Source organism: Branchiostoma floridae, chromosome 2 (assembly GCF_000003815.2).
Source record: "Branchiostoma floridae strain S238N-H82 chromosome 2, Bfl_VNyyK, whole genome shotgun sequence".
Lineage (NCBI taxonomy): Eukaryota > Metazoa > Chordata > Leptocardii > Amphioxiformes > Branchiostomatidae > Branchiostoma > Branchiostoma floridae.
This window is the reverse complement of record NC_049980.1, coordinates 27,510,010-27,536,113: the sequence shown is the minus strand read 5'-3', so window position 1 is coordinate 27,536,113 and position 26,104 is coordinate 27,510,010. Positions and strand designations below refer to the sequence as shown.

Genomic DNA, 26,104 nt, shown 5'->3' with positions numbered 1-26,104 from the left:
ACAACATGCCAAAGCAAGTATCAATCAAAGCCAAACCTTTGATCAAAATATACATTTCCCTGTAGCAGCTACCCTGCAAAATTAAACATGGTGGTTTCTCTTACGAACAGGCATAATAAGATAAGAACTTTATTGCACGACAATTGTACATGGTACAAAGTAAGTCGCACTTCCGGAACAGAAGAATAGTGTTCATGTTTCAAAATGACTTAGGTCTTGGGTCATTATAACTTGAGAAGGATCAGAGGACTGATCGAAAGCTTGTTGGTAAGCGATTTATTTTTGTGTACGGATATAAAGTCTTAAAAATCGTTTCATTATGTTAACTACCATCACAGATGAACTTACATTCAAGTATAAATTTGACACCCTTTCCACTGAAGCCTGTCCCTCTGAGCGACCAATTGACGTTTCGTTTTTTACGTGTTGTGTGACTTGATGTCCTTTAGATTGCAAACATTTCGTTACGTTGCGTGTGGCGTAACTGGTCGAGTACTCTGACTCTGAATCTAGAGCTCGAGGTCACGGTTTCGATACCCGCCGTTCCCCCAACGTTGTGCTTTACACGGCCATCCTCACTTCACCCAGGTGTACTATTGGGTACCTGACTTCGATCGGGGAGGTAAAATTTAAAGAAAAAACTACATTTACCTTTTGTACCGTGTATACCGTGTATGTGGCAATGTTAATATAAACAGACTTCGAGACTCCTCAGATGATTTTCGTCACATGATTATACAGTCACATGATTACCATTTTACACAGTCCACTATCCGTATTTCTCTGAGTTTAGACCTTTACCTTACAGACTCCGGTGCTGTCGCATCTGTTGGAGTGGCCGTGGCACAAGCACTGCTTCATCGGTCTGCAGTCTTCAGGAGTTCCTTTCGTGGCGTCACCGAAATAACCCTCCTCACAGAGCTCACAGTTCCACCCGGCTGTGTGGTGTTTACAGCCCTGTAACGTCAATTCTATCACTTGATCTGCACTACATTGTCCGTGAAGATGTAAAAAAAACCTTTAAAATTGTAGTCTACAATGTAAAAACTGCTTTAAAGATCATAAAGGCAAAAATACAAAGGCAGTAAATAGATCTAAAGTAGATAGAAACAAAGGATTGCACACGCTTAGAAAAATGCGTTAAGTACATGATATGCTTAGAAAGCTACAAATTGTGCGTAGTACGCAATATGGTTTATAACAGTCTCGCTGGCTTTTTTTTTCGAAAAATAAAGTAGAATAGCGCAACTGACCAAGCAGCGACCTATCCCGTCTTCAATGATGTTTGAGTGTCCGTGGCAGGGGCCGCTTTTAACAGCTGAAAGGCAAAGTTTATTTTAGTTAACTCTAGACCTATGCTTTAATGATAACATTTGTATAGTATTTGAAATTAGCGTTTAACAATGGCAACAAATAAATCAACTATACATGCGTAAATAGTTTCAATAGGCTGGTAAGTCACTAAATACAAAATACCCTTTTTTTTTTAGATACACAATCGTTGTTTTCTTTGCACCGGTGACGTCTGATACCTTCCACAGGTGGTTCACCTTGGTTCACCTGAGTGGTTCACCTTGCACTGCAGCTATAGGTGTCGCTGCTTACAGATGCGGTTCCAAACGGAAAGTGTTGACATACGTGTACATTGATTATACATGGATCAAGTGATTAGGAATACACATAGATCAAGTATACATGTATTGAGTATTCTGTGTATGTACCAAATTATGTGTATAGCCCGAAGTCTAGGCTCCGGTATGTCTAAAGCAATGCTCATACGATAAGCTAGTAAGTTTGAATCATAGTTTAAAATGGAAACGTCCAAAATTTCAATAGAGCTCAGACTCTAAAAAAAACAGCTATACATGGCTCACCACATTCCTTCTCATCGGACTGGTCCCAGCAGTCAGGTACGCCGTCACACAGGCGTTTCGCGGTGATACACTGGGCAGGCTTCCCCCACCCCGGGCGGCATAGGTGCTGCTCCGCCCCGCACTGTGGGACCGGCCGGGCTGGGGTAGGTGTTCTCGGCGCTGTGGAATACAGAACATAGAAGCCAGTTAATTGCACAACAGATAATCGCACATTTCTGCTAATAGCACTAAGTCAAATCCCATGGTGGTGCGGTCCAGCTTAATAACTTCGCTTTGCTGCATCATTAGGATAATTGCACGAAATGCCCTGGCAAATGGGGTGTGCATTTAAACGGCTTCTAATGTATTACCAAAGTTAATATAAAGGTATCATCATCATCATCATCGGTCGGCTGCGGACCAGTCATTCACAAGTATTGTCCACTTCTGTCTGGGGACTGGTCTTATAAATGTGTAAGCCTGGGGAAAAGTTTGATATGTTTGTAAAAGTTAATAATATCCCCCAAAAAAAGAAAAAGAAGAGCTAAAAAAAACTGTTCAAATCTTTAAAACGCAGGTAAGACGAAACTAAAAATGTCATCAAAAGAAGGAAAAATTGAACGGCACTAATGTTGCAGTACTACCTGAGGTCGCCAGGTGCATTCAAGGCATTGTATTGTCACCACGACCAGGGACTACATCTGGAGTTAATACAACTCCATTCTGTCCTATAGTAAGGACACTCCTATTTGTCAGATAACCACATTATTTGTCAAGGTATCTGAATGAGAAATACTGACTAAGACAGGGCATGAGTCACTATATAAGGGATTTCGTTATGCATAATGCCCCCTCCCCGTGTGATGAATAGTATAGTCCTAACCCAGGAATGTCAGTGACCTATGACCCCGAGTTTACTGTCCGTAATGAAGCTCAGGTGGAGAAATTGGCGCGAAACTTTGTTGACATCCTGAGGGGACATCAACAGGCCAGATCGTCGGACCATACCGGTATTTTCATTCCACATATTCAGTAAAGTAGCATTTCATGAAAACTTGACCCTTTTAAAACAAAGTATCAAAACACGGTAGTTGGGAGTAGAGCCGCTAGTCTGACTAGATACGGGTAATTTTACTCAACACCCCTGTGTCCTTTCCAAAGGATATAATATCCTTGCATCCCTTCCCTACACGTAATATTGTCCTAGCAACCTTCAGACAATTACAGTAACTGACCTAAGGGTACGTCCGTTCCTGAAGATGGGATGGTGGGAAGTGGGGAGGGTGTCATGTATTTTCGGCGGTCTGCTCAACACCACAAACGACCATAAACAACCACAGACGACCACAAACGACTCTAATATGCAGTGTATATGGGGCAACGACCTTTTGTGACGCTCTGGAGACATTGTTTATACATTTATGAAATTTGAAAAACGCAGCAACACCTACGTATTCACCTGGTTATTTCGAGTTAGTACACGGGAGCGACCCTAACGGGCAGACATGGTTCTATATGGGGGTTTTGAGGCACACGGTCATTGAACAAGTTTCAGTTGAACAAGTTATCCGGGTCACATTTTCAACGTGACTACAAGAGCAGTTCAGGGCAGTAGAAGGGAATTTAGCAACAAAAAGGAGCAAAGGGGTTATTAACAAATAACAAGTTATCCTGGCACCAGACGACACCCAGGTGGAGTAAAATGCAGCCTGCCCGCCAATCTAATTTTGCGCTCCGGGGAGATAGAGCCCAATAACTTCCTTGGCCCGGGAGTTTAATTTTTGCCGGGCAATTATTGCCCTGGCCTTGGCTGCCCGGTCCGGTCTGGCACCAAGTGCGTGTATCCGTTTAACCAAATACACAGTGTGGGGATCGAGTACACGTTGTCATGGTGCAAGGAGGTTCTCCTTGGTGCGTGTTATTATAACTCGGGAATCACTCTGCAGGCGAGTTCCAGACAGTGTGTGTAATTTGTATACGCTACTAGTGAGGGATTACACACTGTAAGAATTCAGAGGGGCGAGTAGGATCAGAAAGAAACAGAAATGATGCCGACACCCGGGATCGAACCTTAGGTGCTCAGATAACAAAGCAAGCACGCTACCGCTATCGCCACAAAAGCTCAGAGCTCCTTGGCAAGGACGGTAGGCAGTACCACTGTTACACTACTCCCCCTTTTCTTTTCAAGCTTCGTCCTTGAATCTCCGAGATCGATATCCCTGCGAGGCAAAATAGTATTCTCGAGCAATTCAGCCGCCATGTTGTCCAGATCGCCCGTGCTAGGAGTCTGCATGGGGAAGTTCTCGATACCTTCCTCGGCTCCATAGACGACAGGGCGATAAAACTATGGAAGCTGTTGGTTCATACCGCAATCCTATCATTGTCAGCTTCTAAAACTTGTATAGTAAGTGTTTTTCAGCCTCAAATGCAAACACACGAGATCCTACATGGTCAGGCCAAGAATTGCTTTGATCTTGAAACCCGGAACTCCAATAACTCGAAATAACTGGTGAATACGTAGGAGTTGCTGCGTTGTTTTAATTAATAAATGTATAAACAATGTTTCTAGAGCGTCGCAAAAGGTCATTGCCCCATATACACTGCATATCAGAGTCGTTTGTGGTCGTTTGTGGTCGTTTGTGGTTGTTTATGTTGTTTATGCAGACACCCTCCGCACTTCCCAACACCCTCCCCACTTCCCAACATCCCTTACCCACAATCAGAAAACCGAACATATTATGAGCAAAAAAAAACAAAACAAAAGTTACCCACAATCAGAAAACCGAACATATTATGAGCAAAACAAGAGCCCTTCGAGTCCACGAAACTTGCTACGGGAGCTCAAAGTCACTATGATACTTGAACATGTACTATAACATGTACGTACACGTGTGCGGTGACATCGTCGTCAAACCACAACGATGAAAAGTATAATCCTTGAATTTGAGGTAACTACATACCTGGTTTTAAACCTGACATCGTTGCAGTTGCCAAAAGGACAAGTGTTAGTAATAGTATACCCCCAGGTTGTCACTTGTAAAAATGACGTGGTTACACCACCCACCACCCACAGTGCACCCCCTTCGTGTTTGCTGTCCGATGGAATCTGATAATGGTGACCTTGAAGCCTGTACTCACGTGAGGGAGCAGTGTTCCCTGAGTTACCGCCCCCGCCGGGACAGTCCAGCTCGTCTGAAGAATCAAAACAGTTGGTGACTCCGTTACAGCGCAGGGACCGGTCTATACAGAACCCGTCATTACAGGAGAACGCTGTATCCGGGCACGCAGCGTCGGTGAGTAGAACCGTCCATACACACAGGATAACTGTTCCTACAGAGGACTCGTGCATCTTTTCTACGGGTCGGTTTGTGGTGCTGTTTGGCCTGGTGTACACAACTATCTTCTGATTTCCGGTCCCGTGGCTTGGCCTGACTTGAATGTTCTCCCCCTCTGTCGTCACGCATCCTCTTTACTGGGACAGATTCCAGAAGGGACCGGGTTATAGGGCTGACATTACAGTTGGACCTCTCCATAGGAAAGCATTATAAAATACACTAAAACAAGGCTTCAGAAAAGTGCTAACCCCAATTTCAATCTTAACAAAAATTCTCCACCAGACAGCCACAAGGGTCATCTTTGTAAAAACTAAAAGAAAACAGAGGATAACCACCTCAAACTCCGAGGAATCTCCGCTCTATGAAAGAAACCTCACCTTTGACCCCAGATTTCTCCTGATACCACCAATGTGACACAACAACTAAAATCCTTCTGCGTGCCACCTAAACTGCTAAACTGAGCAAATTTTGCAGTAATAGACTACAGGGCATGGTGCTACCGCGAAATTAAAACCACCGCGAAAAGTCCATTTTCCTTCTGCCGCGAAATTAAATCTCCGCGAACTTAAATGCAGTACTGTGTGTAGTTGTAACTTATTAGTTGTCAGGATCCCCAGACCTGTGGAGCGTATTACTCAGTACACCATGGTAGGATCTCTATACCGTATGCCTGTCAGAGGTATTGTAGTAAACTTCTTTTTTTCTGTTATAGCTACAAATAAAAGCTGTATCAAATTGATCCCAGCTTATTTAATTCAGTCAGCCATTTATACAAGTAGTTTAGTTCTTTTTTATTGATTTATTTCAGGTTGAATAGTCAATAAACGGCGCCCCGACGCACCACTTGACGAGAACAAAAATAGATCTTACATGCGAAATCGTGACAAAAGTAAAACACCTGGTCCAAATAAAATTGGTAATTAAACTACCGAGAATAAAAGGAAATCTGTGATAAATCCAATGGTTTCTTTGTTAATATCGGGCCTCCTCTAGAATTTAGAATGCAAACAAACGGTACCACAAGCACCTCTAAGCTATATCAACTCGCGTTAAGCAAACCTGTCAGTGTGACGTGTGTTTCGGCTCCCGCACTACGCAAACTTTGACCCCGTCTAACTAGATATACAACTTCCAACTCGGGGCAAATCGAAAACTTGCATAGAATCTATCCACGTTAACGTTGTTCGCAAGTGTCTCAAACTACCTTGCGGGGATAAACGAGCCGGATCGGTGAAAATCTAAGCCGATTGGAGCATCCAGATAAGACCGATCCGCATCCTTGCAGTTTAATCGGATTGCACGCTAAATCCGATTGCTTTTTTTAATGTGAACGGGGTCTCAAAGCGGAGACCCGCTTTAGCATAAACAACTACCGACACTTTTCTGTCCTTCCCTGCATATGTCTGGTTCTTAAAAAGCTAATTCACTTAGTAGACAAAATTTCTTCAGCGTACAGCATAGGAATTTTTCTCGACCTTAAGCTAAGGGCACAGCCCGCCATATACGTGCAATTTGTTTTTTGGAAGGCCACGTCCGCCACGTATTTCTGAAAACGTTCAGGCTGCACAGGGCTGGCGCGTCGCCCGTACTGGTCGAATTCGCAGCCCGATGGCACGCAAAGTTTTGGCTGCACGTTAAGGTGGGTTTACACCTGCGTATATTTTCAAGTGCGCGTGAGTTCCGCATGAAATTTTGTCAATACGCGGCCGAACGCCCAACATTTGGAATTTTTTTGGAATAAATTAAATTGTACGTCGAGCCCATCTGGCGTTTGAATTTCGACTTCAGCGTTTTCATTTCGCATGAGATGCGTATGATTGCAACTGAAATGCGCAACAAAATTTTCCGTACTGCGAATAGATTCGTATGGGGTACGTATGTTGGGTGTTTTCCGGACGCACACAACGTCTACCGACCGCATGCCTGACGCACCTGGTGCTAACTGCATTCCAAACGCATTTCAGGTGTGTCAGAGGAACAGTTTGTGTTACATATACTTTTGTTTGCGAGCATTGCAAATAGAGTATTTTTGGTAGAGGAACCCTTTGTACTACGTATGCCTTTGTTTACAGGCAGTGCAAGTAGAACATTGACAAGTAAACAGTGAAGAGGTTTTTTTTTAATTCATTTGCGAAGCAGTAAAGCAGTGACACTGTGCTTTTACAGAAATGTGGGCCATCATTTACCTTAAGAAATTATGTGCACTGTTAAGATTGTGTTTGTTTTCACTTTGTCCTTAATGATTTCCCCTATCATCTTAGTATTTCAACTACTATAAAAAATCACACTCATACACACCACAAAACGTATTCAAGATCTTTATCAAACACGTAAATTAAACAATTATAAAACCTTACGCCCTCTTTCAAAGTTGTAATATGGCTCTATCTCACCTCACCTCACCTATCCCTTGACCTCTGTGTGGGTCGTTGGGGCACCATGACTTCGTCCACTATAATGGCTCTATATTGCACCTTTATATCATGTGGTTCTACACACAAAAAAAAGTGCCATTATCAGCAAATTAAGTCAAATATCTGTTACACAAAATGGCACGTGTGTCACACAAATTGACCCAGTGCTTGAGCAGGTTCCTCTACATCTTCCCGTCCCTGGAGGCTCTGTTGGGACCAGTGTTCTGCATTCATGGTGTCCTGCAAGTTGTGACCATCTCTCCATGCCCCCGCTACAAATTCGTCGGTCCTGGCCTGGATCTGACATCATAAACCGGAAGATTCCAAAAAATCCCTATCGACCAGAGGGTTTGTCCATTCTGTCCAGAGCTAATAGAAGACGAATATCACTTTATGGTTGTATGTCCCAAATATTCCGATATACGCAATTCTTTATACAGAAGGCTGTCATTTTGTACACAAGGATTTATCCAAATGGACCTGAAGTGCAAATTCAAATACACAATGACATGTGACAATCCCTGCATGGCAGATATAGGAAAATATGTCAAAGAAGGTTTAGACATTAGAAATTCCACAAATGATTGTAAAAGCCTCCAATGATTGTAAGAAACTTATCCCATAATACAACTCCTGTATTAGTTAGATAAGCCTTAACTAAAGTTAAGAGGTACAAAGTATGGCATCTACATAACTACAGTGCTATAAGCACTGTAGTTATGTAGATACCATACTTTGTACCTCGTACAATTGTTGTGCAATAAAGTTATATACATCTTGAGATGATTTTTTTGTCTGGAGTCAGATGCACCTTCGTATTTATTCCAAATCTGGAGTGTGCGTCGATCACGCCATCAGTACGCGTAGTATGCGCAAAGCGATCGCAGAACGCACGGTACTAAATCGTGATCTATGTGTGCATTCGTTATACGGTCGCTCATGGTGCGTTGTGTCTGCGCTGTAAGAACGCTATGAACTCGCATTACCGCGATTTCCGTGTATTACTGCGTGTAAAGCGCAAACATGTAGCGTCTTCATAGCGCAATCGACCGACGTGGGACCACTGTATTGCGCATCCATAACGTTTTGGGCACCAAACTGCGTACGAATGATAGTTTTGTGCATGTCCAAAACTATCAGACGAACTGGGCGTATATTTTCGTTTGCATGCGTACGTGAAACTTTCTAAAGACGATTCAGATGCGATAGAGGTGCGACTTGTGCGTGCGGCCGCGTATTGAAGAAATTAGTCAAAATGTCGAAAAATGTCAAAACGGAACTCATGCGGCATGAAAATATACGCAGGTGTAAACCCACCTTAAAGGTCTACGGCGTGTCTGCGTGCTCCCAAATCCGTCGGATTCCGTACGAGTTCGTTCGGAGGCGGTACTTACCACTTACCACGTGGCGGATCACAAAAGATTGCCCACGTCTTGGCACGTAGACTACCCGTGTTTGCACGCCCTTAGCCTTAGGCGTCTGTGTAGGTGCGCCCATGATAAGTTTTGACCCCAATCTGACCGTATGGGGTCTTTTGGACTCCAGGCGTATATTCGTATCTGCCATGTTTCATCGGAGAAAAAATTCTTCTATTGAACTTGTTTGTTTGTATACATGTCTTACAACATCTAACGTTATTCACTATTATTCCAGTACAAGACCTCGAGTGCGAAGAATCGTGCATTCTGGAAAAATCTTACGGAGGGGAGCAAGGGGCCAGTCCCTGGCCTAGGAACTTAGGCAGGTACAAGACAATCTTGTACTTTACTTTTTAAAACCTCTGACAAGTGAGCTGCACGGCAGTCTATGATCCAGTGGCGCCTTTACGGTCGATGCACTCATAATATTCACGGCACGTCCGTTTGTTTAACAAATCATTATCAGTGCAGGATTTGCACTCCTATCCATCACCTTGAAAAGTCATGTGTAGGTCAGACAAACAGGTCACCGAACCCACATCGGCAGGTGCCTGTTTGCCTGCTCGTCTGTCAAACTATTGACAGGAGAATCCGGTTGAGAATCCGATCAGTGCTGGAGAAGTCACCTACAGGCGTATCTGTTGGATCTGGGTATTCAAAATCAGGCAAGGAGCTTATCATTATGCAAGTTCATTCGGCGTTCCACATAGTATCTCATTTATAACTGATAAAGACAATATCAGCTCCTTTAAATTACTTCTAATTTATCATCAATATCATAAATGTAGTAATGAAGAAACTGCTAGAATTAAATCAGAAGGAGGTCTAAAGGAAATGTGTTCCTATCGTGTAGTAACACTCGATTCCCCGTGGCAGGATAGACGCCCTGCTCCGCCATTTGCACACAAGGTATTCGACCCATCCCTTCTTTACCGTCGCCCCTGTATGGTCCATACCGTGCTTATTTATGTAAACATTACAAGATACAAAAGCAGAACCGAGCGGTATGCAGGTCCAAATGTTTACTATTTTGTCCCAAGACCATACCATTGACCATACCATTGTTTGTTTTTTTACTCATCTTGTTTTTTTTCGTCCTATCTCACTAGTTTTTGCAGTCTGCAGATGACGTTCGTAGTATTCACTCGCTGTGGCCTTATCGTAAATTCGTTTTGGCACGGTTCTGGTACCGTAGATATCGTTGACAGTTTGCAAATAACACTCTTTTTCTCCAAGTGAGAGTAAAATGTGTAAAACGTGAGGTAATACTTTATGGTCTGCTTCTTGGTTGCAGAATTACTTCTTAAATGTTTATATCATTCATAATGGATGTTAATCAGACGAGTTGATGGACTTCGTAACCGGGACACTGTATGTATTCGTTGAACATTCTAATTGTACTTTTGACAGTAAAATTAACATATGTCAGCTATGAATATAATTCCAAAGGTCATTAAGGAAGCAAAGTTTAATGCTAGAGACTTTATTTGCAGCTGGTCTAAAGTGCATGCGGTCCTAGCTGGAAACTAGAGGGTCGCAGCTGTAAGCTCACTTTACAGTTACCACTGTGCAGCGCTTATATTTGAAGCTAAAATTATTAACGAGTTTAAGACAAGACAGTGAGAATTAAGAAGTGCTTAACGTGAATGCTTAACGCAAGACCTACGAGAGTGAGTCTACAAACCTGAAGCTGCCTAAGCTTCTCGGCAACGACATTCACGTTTTAGAGCTCCTACTGGACACTAGAGTTCGTCATTGAAGCAGGTCCTCCTACTCCTCAAAACTTAGATGAAGCCAGACGGACGTTCCCGGGATGAAGTGGCGGGGTCGGCGGCGATCGATGCCGCTGCGGCCGCAGCAGATCGGCGGGACAGCCCGCTGATTGAGGCGGGGCAAGCCTTGGAAGCACAGTTAGGAAAGTTGCTGGAAGCTGGCGGCTCTGTCCTGACGCAGTTGGCGGACGCCGTGAGGAGTCACCCCGACAAGCCGTTCCTCCTGTGCGGTACCGAGGCCCACACCTATGGAGAGGTGGACGCCGTGGCCAACAGGGTGGCCAACTTCTTCCACAACCGAGGGTTGGTAGCATTTCTTAAAGTACAATTTAGGGTATGGACGCCTGTTTGTTGGAGACGCCTCAGGGGCGGTGGCATTCTTTATACAAAATATTACGGTCGTTTTGAGTATGGTAGATTTTTAGGGCAAAAGGTGGTTTATTTCTCCTCAGTTTCTGCATAAATTATGATAAAGTGCATCAGTAACTGACGCTAAATCTTGTCAAAATATTTTCCATAGATTGGAGTAATAGTAAATACATAGTAATGACAAAAAGTGCCCCCAGAAATATCCATGGACAAAACATAATGGGGTCCAAATAGGAACCCATACGGTAAGATCCGTCGTAACAGTATATTGGGTTAGGATTGGATGCATGGAATGAGGGTTAAACACTGTCCCCTAAGCTTGGGTTTCAGCCGTACAGGTGGCTCGAGTGTAATGTTTTCACTGATGTCCCCACCAGAACTGTATACAGTACTGGTATGGTTAGTCATTGACTCCTTATATGGTAGCGAGTTTTAGAGTAGTGAGTGTAAGGACCGAGTAGAAAAAAGATCGTACCCAGGCTAGATTTTAATCTAGCCTAATCATGATAAGGATCAGACTTTTGCAATCCTATTTTTTTAAATGCGTTCATACTCGTTTACAGACAATCTGATTAACCGTACACAATCCAAGCTGATTACGATCATTATTTGTAAGTTTTCTCAAACCCACTCTTTTATCATAATTCCGAGGAAAATCTACCCAAAGATGTCTTTGCTGTTTGTGGATTTTTCGAGCTTGCTCTGTGTTTCCTCTCTCCAACAGAACGCGATCAAACACTTCGTTTGCTCCCGATCCTACGTGTCTTTCCCTATATCGCATTTTTCTTTCCGGACATTCTTGATAGGCACAAAAATAGGTAGCGACGAGCGTGAGCAAACTTGTCAGCGTGGCATGTGTTCCAGCTCCCACAATACGCAACCAATGACCCTGTGTACCTGAGCTGACATTACAACCTTCAACTGGGGACAAATAGGAAATTAACAAAGAATTTATCCACATTGCGTCTACATTTGCGATTCGAGCCATGCGGATTGTTTGCATATGTGTCTTAAACTACCTCACAGGGATGGATTGCAAATGAGCCGAATCGGTTAAAATCCAAACCGATCCGGATCCTTGCGGTTTAATCAGATTCGACGTTCAATGACACTTGTTTTTTTTAGTGTGGACGGGGTCTTGGTTACATTCAAGAACAAAAATTTGTAGAGCTCAAGTTACATTTTAGAGCTCAAGTTACATTCAAGAAAACCAATTTTTAGAGCTCTAATCTACAAAATCTACTTTAAAGAGAACAACAATTTTGACTCCAATGTTCAGGTTCCAGAAAGGGGACACCGTCGCCCTGCTGATCTACAACGAGCCCGCCTTCGTCTGGACGTTCCTGGGTCTGGCGAGAGTCGGAGTGAGGGTGGCGCTTCTCAACACCAACCTGAGGGAGCAGGCCCTGCTGCACTGCATTGGGATCGTGGGAGCGAAACACATCATTGTTGGACAAGGTAAAAAAAGCCCACCACACTTATAGAAAAAAGGAGTCCTTCCTGGTGTGAGTGGAAAATGACAAGGTTGATAATAGTTTTTAGCGTCAAAACTGTGAAAACCATACGCGGTAGCGTTGTAAATATGAATAAAGAGTGTTAAAAAAACGTCAGACAACTATATATAACATGGTCTCCAGCATAAGCGTATTACCGTCAAGAAATACAACAATAGGAACAATACAGACGTAGATTCGAGCAAAATTGCCCAGTGTGGTTTAATGATAATAGTGATTGCTGCTGGGCATGAACTTTCTTATAAACTTAAACTTATAAACTCCCAGGACAACCACTTCTTGACGCCACCTCGGAGGTCCTGTCGAAACTGCAGGCAGAGGGTGTGACCATCTGGCTGCAGGGTTCAGCTCTACCCCCCGCCGGGATGTGTGCCTGGGATGGACCGGTCCAGCGAGAATCCGTCCAACCCCTGCCGGTCCAGGTCTCCATCACTCCTGGAGACACTCTCTGTTACATCTACACGTCAGGAACCACTGGTACGTCTGTAAGCTAGCTGTGCAGTCATTTGCATAGTCAGAATATTTCATGGAGATATGAAGTCTCCGAACTCTTGTTTATACTTTTTTGTGTAATGTTTGTGTATGCTGAATCCAGAGCCTCACATAAGGTCCCAAATTGGTGTTGCTGTGGTCCGCTACGTTGGTTTTGATGTGTTTTTGTTTTTTTTCACACCTATACATGCCCCTACACCATTATACGATAACAAATGCATGAAAAAGTGCACTATAATAGCACAGTATTCAATCTCCTGCTTTTGTTTTCTTGTCAACAACCACAGGTCTCCCGAAGGCAGCGATTATGACCCACGGGAAGTTTGCTGCTTATAGCAACATGCTCGTATTTTCTACGGGTGTCCAGTCAAATGATATCTTCTACGTCCCCCTGCCTCTGTACCACACCAGTGGGCTCGGGATAGGGCTGGGGACAGCCATGACTATAGGTGAGAACATGTGGTCATTCTTTAGTTTTTGTCAATCCATACCCATACATTTCCCAATACTCAATAAACTCAAACAATATACTTATGTTGTTTGTTTTTCTTGCTACGTTGCTCTGCCTTTTCTTTGGAATTTGATAACAAATAATTCATATAGCTACTTATTTCGCAAAGTTTCGACTCATGTAAATTATGTATTAATATTGTATTTATCATTTGTAATGTAACTCCTGATTCATTTTGATACTTCTTGTTATGATTTCAAATCAATTCAGTTATCAAATTTGTTCAATTGGATTATGTATGAGTAAAAAGATTTCATACGATCTTGTTTCTGGGGAGAGGCCCGGTATAGGCTTCTGAATGTCGACGCAAAGAGGAAAACAGCTTTTCAGGTCACTTTCCTTTTTAACACATGTGCAAAGTGATGAGCCAGCAATGTGTATATCAAATTGATGACTTCATATTCTGTGTTTTGTAGGTGCAACATTAGCGCTGAGAAGAAAATTTTCTGCACGCCATTTTTGGGATGACTGCAGGCGTTACAACGCTACTTTGACCTTCTATATAGGAGAGCTGCTGCGTTACTTATGCACTGCACCTGAGGTTGGACATCCTTAACAACCAAATAACTGTTAGTTATGGAACATGCAAGCAAAAATAAAAAAAAGTATTAGCTGTACAGCTAATACGAACATTTACAGGTTTGCGATAGGAAAACATTTATTGGTATTTTTTTCACTCTACTACACACACAATACTACTTGGCAAGCCTAATGGTATAGTATTTTGTAAGTACCTTGACAAAATGCTACAGTGAAAACATTAACCATTTTATTAAAAAAAAAACTTTCAAGTTATTGATTAAGATTTCTGTACCGCAGCGCCCGGATGATAAGGACCACAAACTCCGGCTGGTGTTGGGAGCCGGCCTCAGCCCAGACGTCTGGAGGCAGTTCCAGGAGCGTTTCGGGGTTCCGCAGATCGTGGAATACTATGGTATGACCGAGGGGACCCTGGGACTAATCAACGTGCACAACAGGGTTGGCGCTGTGGGGGTGGCCTCACCTCGGTACAGGGTGAGTGTCAATTTAGCATACGCTTTATACTTTATTTGTTATGGTTATAGGACTCATGTTGTATTTATTCAATTTGATATGAGTAACTTTGGATAAACATGTTATATATCTCATTTAGCAGAAGCTATTTGATCATAATGGATAGGGTATCCCAGACTCAAGTTAACTTGCGTTGATAGATGGTTATAGCTAGTATGTGAAAGGTAATAAGAGAGAGATAGAAATAAGGAAGGAAAGAGATCACACCACCTATGTTGGTCTATACAGAATTTGCTAATACTGTCACCCTTATGTTAAGTTTAATGGTTCGTTCCGACCACCGACTGCTACAAGTCAGCCATGTTGGAAATAAACTCCTCAAGTTTGTTGCATTTTAACGCCTCCGATTCGTTCCCTTTAGCGGCCTTAGTACTGAACTGACGTAGGTATTTTTTGTTCATTTTTACCACGATCTACAGAAATCTAAATCTTTTAGTCTGATCGAGTGCGACATCGACACAGGGGAGCCTATCAGAGGAAAGGATGGAAAATGTACAGAGGTCAAAATAGGTTAGTCCTAATACACTTCTTGTGAAACTGTGGAATTCTTATAATAATACATTAAATTTAGTTACTTTGGTCAAGCCAAACAAAGGTAAAGCTTTCTACACAGTGTGCTGCGGACACAGATGAATTTTTCTTCTTTTTGTTTTGCAAATTAATGCAATTATTCTTGTCTCATACATCGTCATTCTTCTTTACAGGAAAGCCTGGCCTTCTTGTGAATAAACTATCTACAGATGTTCCCTATTCTGGATACTTGGGGAAGCCAGAACTTACAGAGAAGAAGATATTGCGCAACGTTTTCCAGGAAGGGGATGCTTACCTGAACACAGGAGACCTGATGAGGATTTACAAGGAGTACTTCATCTACTTTGTGGATCGGCTAGGCGACACATTCAGGTAGGAAAGGTTCAGATATGCCGTCATGCTGAAGTATCACTCAGTAGCAGAAAGTATGAGCAACTTTTTATTCAATGAAGAATTTAGCGACCACTGATGTTGATATTTTGTGTTCCCAGATGGAAGGGTGAGAATGTAGCGACCACTGAAGTTGCCCAGGTTCTCAGTGAGATGGAAGGGGTGCAGGAGGTCAACGTGTACGGGGTCAAGGTGCCAGGTCAGGAAACTCTTTGAAAATAGAAATCACTTTTCTATGATTGAGTTACGGATACATTCTTGACGTTTTCTTTCTGAATCACAGTGCCAGATGAGGTCCTAGCCACGATGCTATACGAGGGGCATTCAATAAGTAATGCCCCTGTCCCACTTCCAGTTGTCTGATCTAGAAATTTTGCATGTGTAATGAGTCATATCTCTATGGGTTATGTTGCAAAAAACAGCTCTGAACTAATTGTGGTTACTGATTTACTGGTGTTTGAACTGAGTCAGGTGTGAAATGGACCAGGTGTGAAATGGAGCAAGTTGAGTGTCGCGCAGTGATCCGGTTTTTGCATTTGAAAGGACGCACACCAAAGGGGACTTTTGATGAAATGAAAAAAACTTATGGTGATGATGCCCCCATCATATGACCTTGTAAAACGCTGGCATCCTGAATTCAAACAAGGCCGGAAGTCTGTGTAAACAGCTCCCAGACCTGGTCGTCCCTCTTCTGCCATTGATGAGGCATCTGTCGGAGGACCAACCTGGGATGTCCTACAAGAACGGTGTCCAGAGCTACATCAAATGATGGGAGAAATGCAAAACTCTGGGTGGTTCTTATGAAGAGAAAGACTAATAACTGTGCCAAGTTTCATTAATCTCCTGCTATGGGAAATGGGTCAGGGACATTACTTATTGAATGCCCCTCGTATTTGTGCTGTGTTTGTTTGTGTGCAAAGCAGTTTACAGTCTACGTATACGTACAGGCCTAGGAACGATGTGTGTGTGTTTCTGCGATGATGTAATGGTTTGCGTACACAGCCGAATTTGGGTCACTGGTCAGACGTTATGTCAGCATATACACCTAGAAAGAAGCTGGCCAATTCATTATCATGTTAAAAGTAACCAACTCAGACTTTCATCAACATTTTCATGGTGACACATAATGATTAGGATGAGGTCACATTTCTAATCAGGGCCCAATCGGGCAGCTTTCGGGAGCGAAAAAATGGTATGAAAGACATAAGAATACACAAAATGTCAAAACAAGATTCATGGGCATGGTTTGTACTGTATATCTTTCTAGGTATACATGTAATTTTTCTTAAAACATTCCGGCCGGGCCCCGGTTTGAAAATGTGGACTAAGCCTAAGGCATTTCTTGAATTGAAAAGTATCCAGAATGAGTTGAATTTTTATGAAAATCATAATTGTACGTCAGGTCATGAAGGCCGGGCAGGCATGGCATCTATCGTCCCCAACCCCGGGCAGAAGCCGGACTTCCGGCGCTGGTACAGGTTCATCACGACCAAGCTCCCGCCCTACGCACGGCCGCTCTTCCTCCGGCTCACACAGGAGATCCAGGTCACGGGAACCTTCAGGCACATGAAGACAACTCTTGTGAAGGAAGGTTTCGATCCCAAGAAAGTCAAGGATCCGCTGTTTGTGATTGACAATGGCAAGAAATCCTACATTCCTTTGGATCTAACAGTCTATAGTGGGATTTTAATTGAGCAGGCCCGTCTATAGTTTGATATTTGTTATGCAACGCAATTCTAACCACTAATGTTTATGATTTTAAAATGCTTCTAGTTTGTAACGCTTTGCGTAGGACTTCAGCATCTGAGCACACAGATTTTTCATGATTCATATTGTTTTACATCTACATGTTTATAATCTTAAAACGCATCTTATTTGTAACAATTCATGTAGGACCCCAGTTCAGTACACAGATAGTTCATGATTCATATTGTAGTAGAAAGATTGTATTACTACTTAATAATTACATTTAGGGTGAGGCACTTCTGACCAGTTATGTTTTTATGCTTTTAAAAGTGAGAATAATCTCAACACTACGTGTAACGTTATGACGTTATCATCTTATTTAGATTGTTCGAAGTATCCAATATTGTATTTAATGTAACAGAAGATATAAAAAAATGCTAGTACATTTTATGTAAAGGCATCTATGTTTAAGGTTTTCAAAAATGGCAGCAACAAATTTCTAACATAATATTTATAAGCTTATTATCTTTGACACATGCTGTTGATAGTTCAGACATGTAAATAATTGAGAATTATCTATCTTATTTCAATTAGGCATATGATTTAGATGTATAACTTGTGTCAATATTTGATGCTTGGTTGTGATACATATGTACAAAAACGCATTATATAATGATGGATTATAGCAGTGGCTTTGACAAATCTAGAAATTTTCAATACCTACCCGGTTGTATTGTACCAATTTCTAGTTACTACATTCTAGCTCAGTCAACGCACATAAAAGAACCCACCACACATGTCAAGAAAGTGTGGGTCCATCCAGATGTGAGTGGATCAAACCTTGCAGTCTGGTCTTACGCAGCTTGCACCTACTGTACAAAAATCTCTTTGTGAAGTGTACCCAGTCTGGATACACTTCACACCCCAGTAGCATTACTCGCTGAGTTTTGAGTACTTTAAATTCCCTTACCTTCATGTTGGGTTTATTTTGCAGTAGACGGATACTGTTTTCGCGGTGTTTCAATTTCTATAAAGAAGTTGAGAAGGGGGAATGCTAAAACAAAGCTCGGTCAGATGGGAAGCCTTTATTCAGAGGTTCGTTTTCGTGAGCTCAGAGTTACTTCAAGATCAGAGACAGGCTATGAGTTTTTTTATTGCAACATTTAGATACGGGGCACAATGACGACGTACTCAATTGCAAGCTTACAGCTTATTTTCGCGACGCCATCAACAAAGTATATTACAAAAGTAAATACCATATACTTAATAAACAGATTCAGAATGTAAAAAGCGAATACAGACATGCATGCAAAGCATTAATGTAACAAAGTTCGCCAATCCAAATCTTAACATATGGCTCTGTGTGGGGTTGTGAACGACTGCTTAAATTACAGTTTGGAAGCTAGATGATGATCTTGAGGTCACCGCTTGGTTCGGACTGGACGGTTTCGATGTCTGTGTGTTCGTCTCTAAGTTTCATCTCCATCGCTACTGCCTTAAGGTAGTATTTTGTAGACTTCCTCTGGTTGCCGAAGTTGTGCCAACTTTTGCTAACGTTTCGGAGACACAAGGCGATGAGGGGATGCACGGCGTCTTCTCCGTATACACGTCTGCTCATGTCCAGCGCTTCTTTAAAAAATGTCAATGCTTTGTGGTGATCCTTGAGTGAACTCCAACAGATACCCAGACTGTTGAGCGAAGAGATAATGTGAAGATCAGCGCCATCGTGTCCGTAGAGACGTTTCTTCATGTTCAGACCCAGGTCGTAGTAGTCGACTGCCTGTTTGTAATCTCCAAGGTCCTTCCAGGTATTACCCAGATTGTCCATTGCCTCTACCACGTCTAAATGTGCTGTCCCGTCCCCATACATGTGTTTGCCAATAGCTAACGATTCTTGAAAAAGATCTATGGCTCTAGTCTTGTCACCGAGACTACTCAACAATACCCCGAGTGTGTTTAGTATGCTGACAATGTATGGGCAAGGCAAGTTGTTTTCATACATTCGTCTATTTATTGCCAGTGCTTGTTCGATGTAGTAAACAGCTTTCTCTTCATCTCCAAAGTCTTTCCAGGTTAGCCCAAGGTTGTGAAGTGATTCTGCAATATCGGGATGTGCTGACTCCCTTCCATGCATGCGTTGCCGCATCTCCAGTGCTTGCTCGTAGAACCGTATGGCTTTCTCGTCGTAAAGATCGCCGTAGGAATGCCCGATATTGCTGAGTGACCAGGCAATGTCTTCGTGATCAGCGTCAGGTCCGTGTATACGTTTGCTCATATCCAGCGCTTGCTCGTAGAAGGCTATAGCTTTGTGATTTTCGCCCAAGGAGTCATGGGTGCTTCCCAAGTTGTTTAGAGACATGACGATATCTGGGTGCGTTGCATCTTGCACGTGCAAAGTTACATTCATGTTGAGCGTCTTTTCAAAGAAACCAACTGCTTTCCTATAATCGCCCACGGCATTCCAAGCCACGCCAAGTGAGCTGAGAATCTGTGCAATGTCCCCGTTCACTGCCTGCTGACCATATGTACGGTGCAGTATCTCAAGTGCTTCGTCAAAGACGCCTATAGCTCCACTGTTGTTGCCCAAATCACACAAGGCTTTTCCAAAATTTAAGAGTACCCTGGACATGTCTGGTTTAGGGTCTTTGCCATAGATGATTCGGTACATATCCACAGCCTGTTTGTAAACAGCCACTGATGCGGCATAATCACCCATTGAACTGAAAGAGCTACCCAAGCTGTTGAGGGTCATTGCAATATCAGGATGTGCTGCATCTTCACCATAGAGGAACCTCATCATCTTTAGGCTCTTTCGGAAAATGGTAACTGCTTCCTTGTGGTCACCAAGTCTATCTAAACAGTCCCCCAGAGACTTAAGAATATTAGCCATATCTGGGTGCTCTGCGTCTTTGCCGTATAAAGTTTGGTACATCTTCAGTGCCGCCTTAATGAAGCCCATTGCTTTCATCTGATCACCTTCCATACGCCAAGTCGTACCGATGTTAACAAGTATCGTGGCGATATCGGGATGGGCTGCGTTGTGTCCGTATAGAGTTTTGTTCATTCTAAGGGCTTTTTCTAAGAAGAGGAAAGTCTTTTTGTGTTGTCCAGTTGCCCTCCAGCAAGAGCCTAGACTGCACAGAATGCCGGCAGTCACTGGATGCGGTGTGTCTTTCCCATAGATACGTTTACTCATCTTGAGGCTATGTTCAAAGAAGTCGATGGCATTCTTGTAATCTTCCAGTCGCAGATAAGAGCCACCTAGATTGGCGAGGGTCATGGCGATTTCAGGATGGGCCGCATCATATCCGTAGGCCCCCTTGTACATGTTCAGAGCCTTTTCGCAGAATTCGATAGCTTTGTTGTCGTCACCCAATTCGGCCCAACAACCGCCCAGATTATTCAATGTCAAGGCCACACCAGGATTAGCAGCACTTTGTCCATACAGGATGACGTTGATCTCGTGCGCATGTTCGTAAAAGCCAATAGCTTTCTTGTAATGACCTAGCCGCTCCCATGCCACACCCAGATTGTGATACAGTACGGCTTTGTTCTCATCATCATCATCATTACTAACATCTAATGTCTCCATTGCCTCTTCATAGCACTTAATTGCCTCTTTGAACTTTCCCTGCTCTACATATGCTAGGCCCATTAAAGTCAGAAAAATGCCAAAGTTCTTATGCTTTGATAATGTCCCATTTACCCATAATGTCCAACCCTTGCTGACAGTACTTTTTGGCTTTGTTTTGATCTCCGAGATACCCTGAGACTTCAGCAAGGGCCGCAAGTACTGCCATCCGTTTTGTAGGGTTGGACTTGTCAGCATCACCTAATGCTTTTGTAAAGTCCTCCTGAGCAGATTTGAAATCGCACACGTTCATGTGCATCATTCCGTTCACGTATGGCGATGAGTCAAACAGAATGTTCTCACATTGGAAGAATGTCTGCTGTTGGTCAGCCTTCAACACGAGCTTCTGAAGAGGGTAGGCCGTGTAATAATACCTGTACAGTATTGCTCTGTTTGGAAGGTACAAGACTGACTCTATTGTAGAGTTTGAAGTTATGGCACTGCCGGATTCTGGTACAATCTGAGAAAGAGTCGACACGCTCTCGCGTTGACTGTCAGCAGCCAAGTATGCCCTAAGCCTCAGTTCTGCTGAAATAGCTACCAATACCTTCAGGTGGTGGGCGTTCTCCATACTGATGTGACCTTTGGTTTTCAATTCGGCAATCATGTCCCATATACTGCCTGACTTTACCCCGAAGAAGGACGCGATGTTCTGGATAGAAAGGGTGGGCAGGCGGTAGACTTCCTTCTTTACGTTTAGGAGTTGTGCGGTCAACTCTGGCTTTTTGACGTTTCGAATGTTTTCTGTTACAGACACTGTATTTTTCGTTTCTGAGTGACACTGTTGCTTGGTCACCCTGACGATATAGTCGTCAACTAAAGCTCTGTCACCTGCCATGAAGCAAACGTGCTGCAGCACCCATGACAAGTTGTAATCGTCTGACAGAGACAGGTCGGCGTTTTGGAGACTGGCCATTCTACTGGGGGTCTGAATGAGTTCAAGAGGTGGCTTGGTCTTCGTTTGGCCCCTGCCAAGAGGCGTTTTGCTCGCCCATGGCATGAACCCGTCAAAGGCGAAACCGCGAGGTGTGTTACGATCGTAGAACCAGTCGCGACTAGGGTCTTCAGAACAAAAGTCATTTAGAGATGTTATAGCCATAGCTGGCACTACAGTTTCTCCAAGGTTGATGACTTTCATGTGTAAGTAGTGTGTGAGGGTTCGAAAATATTGCTTATTTTGATCGGAATCTTTCCCTTCTTCTATCAAAATCGCGAATTCGAGGTCGGAGTATGGCGTCGCCAGTTCCGTGGCTTGTGATCCGAGACCAATGAACGCATGCCGGCATGGCGGAGGCCCAACTTTCTCCATACATTCGACAAGGAGCAACTCAACCAAGTTATTTCTGTCATCTGTTATTTTCTTACATAGATTCTGTATTGCATTAGCCCTTACCAGTTCTGCCTCTCTAGCGTTAGGATGGTCGTTATCGTATCTGTAAGGGTTGTCTTCTTTATCCATACCTTGGAACTGTTGGAAAATAGTTTCGCGCATTTCGTTTATGGCCCTTTTATGGGGCAAATCTATGTCATACTTACTTGGCACCGTGTCAACCCCAGCTGTATGATACAGAAAAAGTCTTTCTGTGTCTCGTAAGACAGTCATAATCCTTTCTCTCTGATACTTATCTTCCGTCCTGGCCATGACTGCATTGAAGAGAGCGGCGGCTTTCGTGAAGTCGCCCCCAGCCTTTGTGACCTTCCCTCTCTCCAGATAGACGTGTCCCAGCTTCTGAAGACACTCAGCCTCAACTTTAAGCCGGAACTGTTTTGATTCTAGGTCTTGGGAGAAACAATCGACAGAAGTAAACCTTTAAAAGTATATCTTCTATGAGTAGTGTGGAACAACGTTTGCTGCACTGGCTAGCTTTTTCCGCCCGTTCGATCAGAACGTACCGGAAGGACTAAACCGAGGACCTGTTCTTAAAGGATTCGGTACATCATTAAAACTTCGTACATCTCAGTAAAGTATTACATAATGCAAAATAAATCAATATAGCAACTAGGTAAGATATCCATATCATCTGGAGTATTTGAAAAAAGAGTTGTAATTGGTTATCATAGACAGATGCAAAACTTCATGTCTACTATTATAGCAGTTTTCAATAGTAGCCTAGGTCATCCACACCTTTTGGGTTTATTGCAAACATCAGCAAACAGGCAAAACAGGTGTGTCCCACATATTGGGTATGGAGGGATACATATTAGAAAAAAACACTTTAAAAACAGTTTTTCCTCTCACCATTCACGACTTTCAGTGCAGACGCGAACTCCTCCTCGGCGATGTCCAGTTCCCCGTGTCGCAGCGCACGGTCGCCTTCAGACACATGGCGTCGATAAAAACTGTAAAAGAATATAACGCTCAAGGGATAAACCATGACAATAAGGTTCCAATGTTATTATAAAGTTTGTCTGTGTGCACAATCAATGCTCCGCTCCTAAATATATTTATTTAATGACGTAGTAGGTAATGAACAAATGAACAGGATTTAACAGTCCAATGTCCCGGATGACTGTGGTTAGGTCTACAATGTTGATTCATATCGATTGTTAGCTCTACTTGATTATTTGATTTGATTTGATTTGATTTCAACTGATTTTAATTGATTTTCAAGATTGCAAACAGTACAATACACTAAGTAGGTCGCATGCAGCTATTGTACGTCTTGTGACCCACACATAAACAGTTAGACATAACATATACACTGAATAACAAGCTAGAACAGAATATATGGTTTTATCTTCAGTAGGTGGACTATGTTAAAGATAGAACTAGAAAATTATGTCCACCACCCATACAAATACACTATATTTGAGAGAGAGAGAGAGATGGATATAGATAGATACATAGATAGATAGATATAATTATTATTTCTAGCTGTTTCTGTTACCTCACCTCAGTGTATCAGGGTCACCAGGAAGTTGAGAGACATCCGGTCCAAACAGAACATCCGTGATCGTTTGTTTCACCCCGTTAGCCGGTAGAGTAGTTTCACTACGTTTTCTCTGTCGAAACAAAACAATGCCGTAGAATGTAAGCACTTCCAAAGGGCAAAGGGCAAAGACAGATAGTGTACAATAACAATATACAACAGCCATCAATACGCATTATGATATATTCCGTATATACCGTGGACATTTATGCAGTGTGACCGCTACGTGTGTAACATTTTAAGCCCCTTTCACACGAGAGCAAGAATGAGCCGGAACGCCGTCGGAATAAAAATTATTTTCTATTCCTGGCAATTCCTCGCAATTCGTAGTGTGTTCCAGAAAATTCTCACTGCATTCCAGCTAATTGTGCCCGTTCTTTTGGCTGGCCAGAAAGTTTTTGACATGTTAAAAACTGTCGAGGTGCATTTGAAGTGGAGAAATATCGAATGGTATTCAAAGTGGATTCTAAATGTATTCTAACTATTCTAATTGCAGTATGACCGCATTCTACGGCATTCTAACATTATTCTAAACATTCTTATCTCATTCGATGGAGAACCGAAACGGCAAGCCACTTGGAATCCAGCCAGAATGTGGCCAAAAGAATATCTGGAATGCAGTGAGAATTTCTAGAATACACTACGAATTCACAGAAATAGAAAAGAATTTTCATTCTGACGGCATTTGTGCTCATTCCTTCCCGTGTGAAGGGGATATAAGGTCCATTTGGAATTCCCACCCAAATTGCGAATGGCCCCGAATGTGGCACGCATTTTGCAGATACTTCGTTCCGGCTCGTTCTGCTTGATTCCTGCTGATTCGGTTTCAGTTTGAAGGCCCTACTATTTTCTCCGACACGCACGGCTAATAGGGCATTCACACTGAAACCGAATTCAGCCGGAATGAAGTATTTGCAAAACCCGTGCCACATTCGGAGCCAAGGTTCTCATCCTTTGTCTCGCGTGAAGCTAGAGGCCTTTAATGGGTTACCACTTCCCGTACACTGGTGACATTTTACCGTGATAAAACCCCCCAAATAAAAAATCACAAAATAATTTGAACACAACTCTATCCTCAAATGTCTCCTTTTGTCCCGGACAAAGATCTAACCGGCATGATTTTTTTTTGTTATTCTGTCCAACCCAAACAACCGACACTCCGCTGTGACCACACCTGCGTGAGCACAAAACCGGCTTAATTGCGGCCACAACAAACAAGTTACCATGCATGGCAGTTAAGAGGAGCCCACGTACCTTGTCATTTGTGACAGCCTCTCGAACTTCATGTGAATAGTTGACTCGGTGTTGCAGAGTCTCCCACCTATCTGTCCCCTGTATACACATCGTCATGGCTGCCTCGTACATGGCGGTTGCCTTGTTCAACATTGTTAGCTCTGATCTGACTCTTCCTTCATCGAGGTAAAGATCCCCTATGTCTTGAATCAAGGCTTCCTCTAGTATCTGGTCACCATTGGCAAGTGCTCTCAAAAATGTTTTGGTGTACGAGCTTTCAGTTTCAATAGGGTCTATGACGCCTTCGTCTTTCTTGTAAGACGCCTTTAGTTGTAGGCAAATGTCAGCAATTCTTCCGACATTGTTGGTGACGGCATTAGTCTCTAAAGCTTCCACTTTTGTTTCAGGCCTGTGTTTGAAATTGTCATTGTGGTTGGCCGATATGCTACCCGACATTTTCTCCGTGTATCGGATGCGATGCTGTATCGTATCGGCGACATCTTGACACCCAGGACATCGCAAGAGAGCCGCATTGTAGATCCTTGCCGCCTTCGCGAACTCTTCCATAACCTTCGTACTTTTGCCATTTTCTAGGTAGTGATCGCCAAGAGATTTTAACGCTTCCACTGTCATTTCCGAGTCTTTAGTAGCCACCGCATCTATGAGTGTTCTTGCCAAGGCCGTTTCTGGGTCATAGGTCTGTAGTCGGGACTCCAACCCTTGTAGTTTTTCTGCAAAAGTCGCCATGCTATATATATGCTGCGTAGTCTTCCGCACTTTGTACGTGTACAGCAAGTTGAATAAGGACATTTATAGTTCTATTTTGTATCCCTAACGCTTATTTCCGGGTTGACGTCATTCGCTGAGTAAGAATCACGAGACTGTTTGTATTACCAAAGGTCCTTGGAATGTGGCCACCTATTGTCTTCGTAAGAGCCGTGCCACAGAAGACCCTACTAAATCAATTGATTT

General features: G+C 43.0%; 4 protein-coding genes across 4 annotated transcripts in view; 1 reads left to right on the top strand and 3 right to left on the bottom strand.

Annotated features, from left to right (window-relative positions):
* Positions 1–5,653, bottom strand: part of LOC118405568 (laminin subunit gamma-3-like) — a 12,927-nt gene extending 7,274 nt beyond the window's left edge. Inside the window, exons 1-4 of the mRNA XM_035805118.1 lie at positions 4,992–5,653; positions 1,875–2,033; positions 1,254–1,318; positions 802–957 (exon numbers count right to left, since the gene is read on the bottom strand). Coding sequence (XP_035661011.1) covers positions 802–957; positions 1,254–1,318; positions 1,875–2,033; positions 4,992–5,202 — 591 coding nt within the window. The 5' untranslated portion in view covers positions 5,203–5,653. The remainder of the gene's footprint in view (positions 1–801; positions 958–1,253; positions 1,319–1,874; positions 2,034–4,991) is intronic.
* LOC118405577 (very long-chain acyl-CoA synthetase-like) lies at positions 5,018–18,061 on the top strand. The gene is made up of 11 exons (XM_035805130.1): positions 5,018–5,146; positions 10,809–11,095; positions 12,441–12,619; positions 12,943–13,152; positions 13,455–13,616; positions 14,095–14,219; positions 14,498–14,692; positions 15,151–15,241; positions 15,436–15,634; positions 15,754–15,851; positions 17,055–18,061. The coding sequence occupies exons 2-11, from the start codon at positions 10,809–10,811 to the stop codon at positions 17,360–17,362; spliced, it is 1,854 nt and encodes a 617-aa protein (XP_035661023.1). The 5' UTR covers positions 5,018–5,146; the 3' UTR covers positions 17,363–18,061.
* A 679-nt stretch (positions 18,062–18,740) lies between these two features.
* LOC118409110 (tetratricopeptide repeat protein 28-like) lies at positions 18,741–20,930 on the bottom strand. Its single transcript, XM_035809975.1, has one exon. The coding sequence runs from the start codon at positions 20,928–20,930 to the stop codon at positions 18,741–18,743; it is 2,190 nt and encodes a 729-aa protein (XP_035665868.1).
* Positions 20,931–21,018: 88 nt separating this feature from the next.
* Positions 21,019–25,879, bottom strand: LOC118409109. The gene is made up of 4 exons (XM_035809974.1): positions 25,154–25,879; positions 23,863–23,972; positions 23,209–23,309; positions 21,019–22,748 (listed from the first exon to the last, which is right to left on the bottom strand). The coding sequence occupies exons 1-4, from the start codon at positions 25,877–25,879 to the stop codon at positions 21,019–21,021; spliced, it is 2,667 nt and encodes an 888-aa protein (XP_035665867.1).
* Positions 25,880–26,104: the final 225 nt, after the last annotated feature.